General features: G+C 41.9%; 2 protein-coding genes across 2 annotated transcripts; one reads left to right on the forward strand and one right to left on the reverse strand.

Moving 5' to 3' along the window:
* Window positions 1–336: 336 nt before the first annotated feature.
* LOC129717338 (uncharacterized) lies at window positions 337–1,807 on the forward strand. Its single transcript, XM_055667210.1, has 2 exons — window positions 337–484; window positions 543–1,807. Exons 1-2 carry the CDS (start codon window positions 337–339, stop codon window positions 1,805–1,807), a joined length of 1,413 nt encoding a protein of 470 aa, XP_055523185.1.
* A 6,181-nt stretch (window positions 1,808–7,988) lies between these two features.
* On the reverse strand, window positions 7,989–9,895 carry LOC129717339 (uncharacterized protein K02A2.6-like). The gene is made up of 2 exons (XM_055667211.1): window positions 9,201–9,895; window positions 7,989–9,132 (listed from the first exon to the last, which is right to left on the reverse strand). The coding sequence occupies exons 1-2, from the start codon at window positions 9,893–9,895 to the stop codon at window positions 7,989–7,991; spliced, it is 1,839 nt and encodes a 612-aa protein (XP_055523186.1).
* Between the last annotated feature and the right edge of the window lie 247 nt (window positions 9,896–10,142).

Raw genomic sequence — 10,142 nt, forward strand, 5'->3', positions numbered from 1 at the left:
CGCCGCAGGGATTTGCTTCAACTGTCTGCGGAAAGGACATCAATCCAGAAACTGCCCATCATCGAAAAGTTGTCGTAAGTGCCAGAAGCGGCACCACACGCAGTTGCATGAGGACAGTGTAGCTTCTAAGCATGAGATTTCGCCCATCGCTGCTTCTGGATGGGCAGGAAGAGCCTATTCAGCTAGCTACATCAGTTCCGATGCCGACCAAATCCAGCGAACCTCCAGTGCTCACAGCTTATTCATGTAGTAAATATAATTGATAAGGAACAACAACCGCATCCATGCCGCATTCTCCTAGACTCGGGATCTCAAGTTAATTTAATCACAGAAAGAATGGCTAACATTCTCAACATCGAACGCCAACCCATCAACGTACCAATTGCAGGAATGAACAACCTACAAATGACAACTCGTGAGAAGGTGATCATTGAGTTTCAATCCCGCTGCAGTGATTTCCGCTCAAAGTTAGAATGTTGCCAAGGTGACTGGTGTCATTCCTTCGAAAAACATCGACGTTGCGAACATAAACATACCGACAGGAGTTCAGTTAGCTGATCCTACGTTCTTTCGACCTGGTAGCATAGATATGCTAATCGGAGCAGCAATGTTCTTCTACCTCATCAAAGCAGACTACATAACGATTGGAGCCAATTTACCAGTGCTACGAGACTCACATTTGGGATGGCTGGTTGCAGGCACAATTCAGTCAGACACCACTGCCAATGATTGCCATTATTCGCAAGTGGCATTGATTCAGACCCTGAATGATTCGATGCATGAGTTTTGGGAATTAGAAGAGATCCCAACTACAGCTCCCTACTCAGTTGAAGAACAACAATGTGATTTCGCAGCCACGCACTTTCGTGGAGGAAGCGGACGGTTTGTAGTTAGACTTCCATTCAAGGATAATGTTTCCGGTCTAGACAACTGCAGAACGCTAGCATTGAAACGTTTCCACATGCTAGAAAGCCGACTCCAGCGCAATCCAGATTTGAAGGCTCAATACGTGGATTTCATCCAAGAGTATCAGAGGCTCCAAGAGTACATGCCTCATCACGCAGTTCTCCGACCAAGCAGTTCTACAACCAAGTGTAGAGTTGTTTTCGACGCAAGTGCGAAGTCATCCGAAGCCAACTTATCACTCAATGACGTATTACTTGTTGGACCAGTCGTGCAAAGCGACCTGTATGCCATCATGATACGATTCCGGATGCATGAATATGTGTTCACGGCGGATATTGCCAAAATGTACCGTCAAATTCGAATGCATACGGACGACACCCATTATCAAATGATATTTTGGAGAGAATCACCAACCGAAGATTTGAAGGTTCTGGAGTTGACAACGGTCACTTACGGAACAACTTCTGCCCCTTACCAAGCCACTCGAAGCTTGCTTCAATTAGCCAACGATGAAGCTGAAACGTTTCTCATAGCAGCAAGAATCGTCAAAAACGACTTTTATGTCGACGACGTTTTGACTGGCACAAATTCATTAATTGAAGCATTAGAAGCGCAACGTCGGCTCAAAGCACTGTTACAAAAGGGAGGTTTTCCAACCCACAAATGGTGCTCCAACTCGAAAGCATTGCTAGATCCCATTCCGACTGAGGAACAAGAGACTTTGCAGCCATTGGAGGATAGCAACATCAACCAGGTGATAAAGGTCCTCGGTTTGTCTCGCTGGAAGCATGGATTCATTCAGAGACGCCAGCTTACAGTGGAAAAAACGACGCATTTACTCCGAGGTAGCAAGGCTATTCGACCCACTAGGATTATATTCACCAACCATTGTTCTCGTTAAGCTGTTGGTACAGCAGTTATGGCGCATCAAGCAAGATTGGGATGATCCCATAAACCAGCAAATCGCTCATCAATGGAACAAGCTACGACAACACTTACATCATTTGAATCAGTGTTCGATTCCACGTCAAGTAACCCTTAAAGAAGCCGTACGATACGAACTCCATGGTTTTGCAGATGCTTCAACGGTGGCATATGGAGCATGTCTGTATATAAGGAATATTTTACCCGACAACACAGCGACATGCCGATCTCTAACAAGCAAGTCAAAAGTTGCTCCTCTGGACGACTTATCAATCCCGCGCAAAGAGTTGTGTCAACTTTAAGCTAGTAACTTTGTGGTCCGACAGCCAAATTATTTTGGCATGGTTAAAAAAACATCCTAACCAATTAGAGGTTTTCGTACGCAACCGTGTAACGCAGATAAGTAAATTAACACAAAATTACGAGTGGAGATAAGTTCCATCCCAGCTAAACCCAGCAGATATTATCTTGAGAGGTCAACTGCCATTCACTATTACAGGGAAATGAGTATGGTGGAATGGTCCCGACTTTCTCGACGAATCGATCATCACCATGGAACCATGCGAAGAAGTTTCCGATTCTGAATTACCCGAATTAAAACCTGCGATCATATCAACGTTTGTAATCATCGAGCTACAGTACAGTTCCTTCCGCAAGCTACAAAGAGTCATTGCATGGATTCTTCGCTACGTGAACAATTCAAGGAAGCAGAAATCGAGGGAGAAAGATCTGTGTAATCCTCAAGTAGAGCAATTGTATCTGAGTCGCGATTCGCTTAACGTCGTACCCGATTGTCTGATGTATGGAGAGCGCTTAGTCAATCCACCGAAATTTTAAAAACGGGTGCTTCAGCAACTGTATAACGGCAGTCGAGCGTGTGACGAATCGAATCGAATCGAATCAAATCGAATCGGTATCATCCTATTGATCAGTTGTGAAGAAAAAAATCCTATTGATCATCCGCAATTAAACGGTTTCGCTGAAAGGTTTGTTGATACCTTTAAGAGGTTACCCAAAAAGATCTCAAAAGGGGAAGAAGCTTCGTAGTTGCAGCCTAACTTCGGATACAGAAGAACCTTCCGATTTTGATTAAGTAACAACGAACTGAAACCATCGGTTCCTATTTCCTATTCACCAGTCTACAAAGGTTCGTAGACCACCCGTTGGGTATGAAGCATTCCAGTTTCATTGTTTCGAGCATTTTGATATTCATGTATTTCGAACCATTCTGTGAACCTGACACCCATGATGTCGCCTTCAGTTAAGTATCTAAGTTAAAGTTTGATTTGATCTTGACAAGATTTGCCAAAAGCAGTTAGGTAAATCAATTTTGGCCATAGGGGTAAAATAAAAATTTTAAAAAAACCCGCTTTTTCTTATATCTTCAAATTCCTTGCGGTTGTTGAATTTTGAAATCGATTTTTTTCGCACAATATCGGTATCGCACCATCTACCTTTTGTGAATATGCCACAGTTTATTTTTTTTTTTCAAGTCAAAAGATATATGAAAATAAGTAAATGTTACAAAATTAATAGGGCTTCAATGTAACTTTTTTGAAAACAAAGGTGATTTCATGATTATAAAACCCTGTTCCTACGGTAGAAATTTTCAGTCATTATAGACATATACAGCTGCTGAGGAAACCTTTTTTTTCGATACCTCTCAAATAAATTACAAAACGCTCACATAGATTAAATTGCCACATCACAGAGCTATTCAAAACTAATTCATTTCACCATTTCGCGATTTGAATCGGCACTTTATTGCGTACACATGTAGCAAGTTTATTCATCCATCAAAACTAAACCACACCGATTTCCCACCATTTCCCACCAAGTGCGCGGACAGTACCTCTAAGCCTTCACCAGCCGTCAGCACTCAGGGACTGCCCAGGTGATGTAATTTTCGTTAAAGCATTTGTCGGACGTCAGCCAGGCCAACCCTGGACTGATGAGCTGCAGCAGATTGCGTGCAATCAGAATTATCTCCAAATGTGATACACAAACGTTGCAGCCGCGTCCGAAGTACCGACCGAAGACCATTTCCGGTTGTAATTGCAATTAGGAGTAACTGATGTAAGGCCATCCAAAATGCCATTACGATTTGTCATCTGGTAATTTCCAAAGCCACACAATGACATTAGCGTCCATTACTTGATAATGTTTAATTTCCATAAAAATTTATCATTAGCTTACAGCACTAAAAAATACACACATGCAAATATGAATTCAAAATAAGCTCAAAGTCTTCTCCATCGATTCAAGCATTTTCATACAAATTAAAGGAAGCCAATCGTGCAATCAGAGCCAATTTAGCAACCGATTAAAAGTTGGTGAGAACCATTTTTCCCATGCGCGATTGATTCGGCGTGATGACTTTCAGTTTTCGATTTCCACACCGAAATCCATCTATTTAATGGACATTACTTTTCCCTTGTTCGGACCGGCCAACATTCGCAGCAATTTGAATGGGCCTGGAGAAACCGTACCGTCCTCTCTACCAAGAATCATCGGCATTTTATTGGAAAGGAGAAACGGAAAGGAAATTACTTTATAATAACTTTATAAACATATTTATTTTGATTACCAACATTCGGCGCGATGGGATGAATGGCGGCTAAATGAACGATTCGAATACGGGTACAACGTGGTATTTGTTTTCGAATGCTACCGCGCCACCGATGCCCGAAAAAGGGCACACACAGTGGGAACCGAATGATTCCTGCCTCACACCAAATACGAACACACACACATTTCGGATATGTTTAATGGCTGTCGTAAAATTATCCGGTAATACTCGGAAAAACACTTTCCTCAGTCAGTCTGTCGGTTGAAAGGTGTTTCGGTTTACGATCCAATCATTTCACGCGCAATATTTTGACAGATGCCGCACATACACCCCACACGCCTGCTTCGATAAACATTTTTGGAGTTGTTGTTTTTGTTGTGGGATTTGAGTCGAGTATGAGCTTCCAAAATAAAACAAAACGACTCGTTCTGAGCGGCAATTATATTCGAATTAATTCGACTCATTTAGTGCATTATAAGCGGATACAATGCCAAGCTGTAGTTTATTCAATTGGGAATCTCTCAGAGTCGCCATTTTGACAGCTGTCGTTTTGCGTTATCGTGCGTTACCCATCGAGCAATGACTGATCTAGTGATTACGCATGCATACATCAAGATCAGAATTATCGATACGAGTGAAATACCGCACCCCCGGGGAATATTTTATGCGCTGTCATTTGATGTGTAGTTCTACCCGAAGTAATTTGGTTGTCCAATAAACGACTTTTAATTAATTTACCTCACGGTCAGGTTGAAAATAAAAAAAAACAGCTTTCATGAAAATATAAATAATATTCGGACACAGAGCCTTTTTATGACGATGAACATGCGACTGCTAGAGCTGTGTAAGTTTTTCGAATTCCCGTGTTCCAAAATGTTATTGACATCAGCACACAGGAAAGGCACACATAGATTCGACTGCTTCGGATTACTTCTCACTCATCCGTGTCATGCTAGGCTTTTTGCTTCTCCATCGGCTGGAATTCCTAGTTTCTGATGCTTATGTTGTTGTTTAAAACGAAACGGACAATATTAAAACAATTTTGAATCTTCAAAAATATGTTAACACACTACTAATCCTAATTTTTCAACTTCTGTCTCAGTCACCTTCTGTAATTTTGAATAATCAAAAAGTGAAAGTTAAACCGGAATACAAAATGAATCATGTTGTGGATTCAGAAAATAATTTTAAAGCTGTCTGTTTGTATACACCTCAAACTCAAACTAAAAATGTTTAATTTATTATTAGTTTTCAACATATTTTGCTTCTGTTGTAATATGCTCCATGATGCTGGCTCGCTACCCTGCAGCCAGATTTTTATTGTCGTTCATTTGTCATTACACGTTAAATATACAGATAACATATTTTAATCAAATTAACTCATAACATCTTCCCTTTCATCTAAAAATCCTTTTTTACTACTCTTCGAGCACATAGTCATCAAAGCGGAGAGGGCGCCTGGTTAACCTAACCGGTCGTCTTGGAGTTTCACCTAACTGATTAGTTTTATCTGCTTCCGGGTACACTGGTTGGTTACTTGTTGAAGTTTCCGACTTGGCGACCGCTGTATCGTTTCCTGGCCACTCGTAGTGATTCTTGGTGCGTCCAAAACCATCCTGTTCAAAACCTGGAGATAATATGTCGTTGAATACTGAAGAGTTTTCTCGTGTTCCAGAATCTAATGAAGCATATGAATCTCTAATATTTCTTCTGTTTCTACGATACTCTGCTCCCCTTACATCAATTAGATAATCCCGATCACTCAGTATACCGTTTACTTTCCCTCTGGTCCATTCGGATGAGCTTTCTGGTTTCAACTGTACGTAAACTTCCTGTCCTCGCACCAGCGATGGCAATTCTTGAGATCGGCGGTCGTGGTAGAATTTTGATTTTACCTTTCGTAACTCTATTTCTTCGCGGACCCTGTTCCCATCAATCGGCATGAGCTTCAACCGTTTCTGTGTCAGTGGAAACAGCCCTCTGGAACTCCTCCCCATGAGTTTTTGAATCGGAGAATATCCATCAGCCTGTGGTGTATTGCGCCATTCCAGTAATGCCAGCCAAATGTCTTTTCCATCCTCCAATGCCTTCTTCAGTACGTTCTTCGCTATTTTAATCGACGACTTCGCTTTCCCGTTTGCCTCGTGGTGGTATGGTGCGCTTGTAGTGTGACGAATACCGTAAGTCTTTACAAATTGCTGCTATTCCTGGCTGGTAAATTGTTTTCCAGAGTCCGTGATAACCTGGTGAGGAATCCCAAGTCTGCTGAAGTTTCTTTTAGAACATTCTAAAACTGCGCTTGTATTTTGACTGTTCAAGAAGCCCACGTCAAAATATTTGGAATAGTGGTCAACTGATACAAGAATGATCATTTTTTCTCCATTGTGTGTAATTTCTCCTAGATCCATGGAAACTATGTCGTACGGATACTCCGGAATCGCTGAACTTTGCATTGGTTCACATTGCTGGAACGGTCGGAACTTATTGCAAATCGCACACTTCTTTACAAAAATTTTTATATGGGCAGTCATGTTTGGCCAATATACTAACTCTCTGGCCTTCCGAAGCGTTGCCTGTTCTCCTTGATGACAATAATGCAGCATCTCCAAAATCAAAGGACGACTTTGAGCTGGAATTATAATCCTATCGCCTCGAAGAATCACCCCGTCCTGCACTATCAGTTCAAAATGGAAGGGAAAATACGGCTTTGCACACTGCTCCACTTTATCTTTAACCTTAGGCCATCCTGTCATGATGTACTCTTTCAAAACACGGCTTACGGCATCCTGCGTTGTCGCCTGTTGAATGTTCGCTAAAATATCCGTATGCAGTTCAAATATGTCTAGTACACTCACTTCCTCAATAGATTTCCACAAAGGATCTACTTTACTTAACTCCGCCGTTTGATTTTTGTTCACGTTTCGAGATAATGTATCCGCAATGATCACCATACTTCCTTTAACATACTTGACGTTTAGGTCGTATCTTTGTAGACTGAGCAGCATTCTCTGGATTCTCTTTGGTACTACGGACAGAGGTTTTTTGAAAATGGCTTGTAGCGGCAGATGGTCGGTTTCTACAGTGACTTGCTCGTTTCCGAAAATATATTGATCGAACCGCTTGCAGGCAAATAAAATCGCAAGTGTCTCTTTTTCGATTTGAGCGTATTTTTGCTCCGTCGCCGTAAGCATTCTGGAAGCAAACATGGTGGGTTGTCCTTCCTGTATAAGTACCGCTCCCAATGCGTAGCTACTAGCGTCGCATTGAATCGTTGTAGCTGTCATCGGATTAAAGAACTTCAACGTTGCCATACTGCAAATCTTCTTTTTTTAGCTCATCAAATGCTTTCTCCTGTCGTCCCCCCAAGTCCAGTCATTTGACATTAATGCTCTTCGCAAAGGTGCACTCGTCTCCGACAGTTTTGGTAAGAACTTTGCCATGTAATTGACTAGCCCTAAGAATCGCTGTAACGCTGCAGGATCTTTTGGCGACTCCATGTGGCTGATTGCAACTGCCTTCTGTGGATCCGGTTTTAAACCATCCCTTGACAGTACATGCCCGAAAAAACAAACCTCAGTTTGATTCAGCTTCATTTCGCTTTGCTTAGCTTAATTCCGAAGTCTCGGCATCGCTGAAGTAGCGCGATAAGGTTCCGATTATGATCTTTTGCAGCTTCTGATTCAGTGTTACCTCTTCCAACTATAAGGATGTCGTCCACCAGCACCTCTATTCCATTAAGCCCTTGTAGTGCTTGTTGAAGTTTTTGCTGGAAGGTCTCCGGTGAGCAGGATAAACCGAATGGTAGTCTCTTCCAAATGTACCTGCCGAACTGTGTCCAAAAGGCTGTTATTCTGCTGCTTTTATCCGTCAATTGTACATGCCAAAACCCGATTCTCACGTCGAGTGTTGAGAACACCTTCACGTTATGCAATTCCGGCAAAATCTCTTCTAACGTTGACATTTGCAATCTTGGTCGCTTGATTGCTTGGTTCAATTGTACTGGGTCTAAACAAATCCTGACCTTATCATTACGCACCACTAATACTACGTTGCTTGTCCACTCCGTAAACTCCTCGACTTTTTCTATAATACCTCGTTTCTCCAAATCTTCCAATTCATGTTGCAGTTTCTGCCGCAGGGACACCGGTACTCTTCTTGGTTCTTGTTGTTTAAATCGCCCATCTCCTGAGAACACGTCTCTGAACTTTTTGATTATCGTTTCACATTCTGGATTGTGACCTTCTTCGTTACTGTTTTCTTCCACTTTACATTCATTTATTTTATGTACGCTAATAATACCCAAAGCAACGCATGTATTATAGCCCAATAGTGGCATTTGAAGTACTTTTGGCGAAAGGTCCACTACTTGAAACACAACTTTCGAACACTTATCACCGTTCTTATGTCTCAAAACAACCCGTCCTACAGCAGGAACAACTTGCCCTCCAAATCCTTTGAGCTTTGTGCCACTTGGTTTCAACTCGACTTCGCTTTTGGTTAACTGACTCAGTTCATATCGCGTGATTACATTGCATGACGCACCGGTGTCAATCTGACAGCGCACTCCCTTTGGCTCTTCATGTTTATTGATCGCAAATTTCACTTCGGTCGTCATTTTTTTTTCCACTACATTCACTTCCTCTACACTTGTTATGTAATCCGAATCATTACTGTTTTCTTCTTCGTCGACTATTTTCACCTTGTTTATCTTTTTTTCCAGCTCGTCGAAGGTCCTGCACCCGAATCTTCCCCAAGTTGTCTCGCTCGGCAAACTTTTGAAAAGTGATTTATTTTTCCGCACCTTCTACATGTTGCCCCATTTGCTGGACAGCGCTCACGATCCCCGATTCTATGATCTCTTCTTCCACAGTACTTACAGGATCCCGACCAATCAGCAGCTCGCACTTTCGCTATAACTTCAGAATATTTGTCTGCCTCCGTTGACTCTTCCTTAATTTTCATCGTTGTAACTCGATCTTCCACTAGCTTTTGAGCCCGACATGTGTCGATAGCCATTGCCAATGTTAAATTCGCCGTCTTTAGTAAAGCTTTCCTGGTATCATCCGATCTGACACCCACAACAATTCTATCTCGTATCAAAGAATCTTTTAAATCGCCGTAGTTGCATGTTGCTGCAAGTGAACGAACTTTGCTCACGAATTGATTAATATCTTCATTCGGATTTTGGGTTGCTGTATTGAACAAAAATCGTTCATATGTCTCGTTCGATTGAGGTAAACAATACCCCTCCAACGCCGTCAAAACAGCAGCCGGTGTGTTTTGATTTTCTGGAGCCAACAACGTATTCAATATTTTTACTGCACCGGTACCCAAAAAGTTTTTGAGCAACGCCACTTTCACTGCATCCGATTTTTCTCCTATCTTTGCTGCCAACACAAAGTTTTCCCACGATTGCTTGAAATCGCGGAAATCGTTTGCCAGTCGATCACTATCAATATTTAAAAACCCCGGTGGGTGCACTCCCATAACATTCATGATGATAAGTTTCCTCTTCGTTCAAACCGTTATCGTCTTTACTAGATGTTGCGTCATCCACAGCCTCATGCGGATTTCCAAACTTAGCGATCGCGGCGGATGATTTTCCGACGAAACTCCACTTGTCAGTAACTTCTCAGCTTTTGACCTCTTTTTCCGAACTTCTTTAGGCTATTTTCCCGGCTTTTTACGCGAAAATAAACAATATATTATTTACTTCTGACACCATGTTGTATTATGCTCCATG

Source organism: Wyeomyia smithii, chromosome 1 (assembly GCF_029784165.1).
Source record: "Wyeomyia smithii strain HCP4-BCI-WySm-NY-G18 chromosome 1, ASM2978416v1, whole genome shotgun sequence".
NCBI lineage: Eukaryota > Metazoa > Arthropoda > Insecta > Diptera > Culicidae > Wyeomyia > Wyeomyia smithii.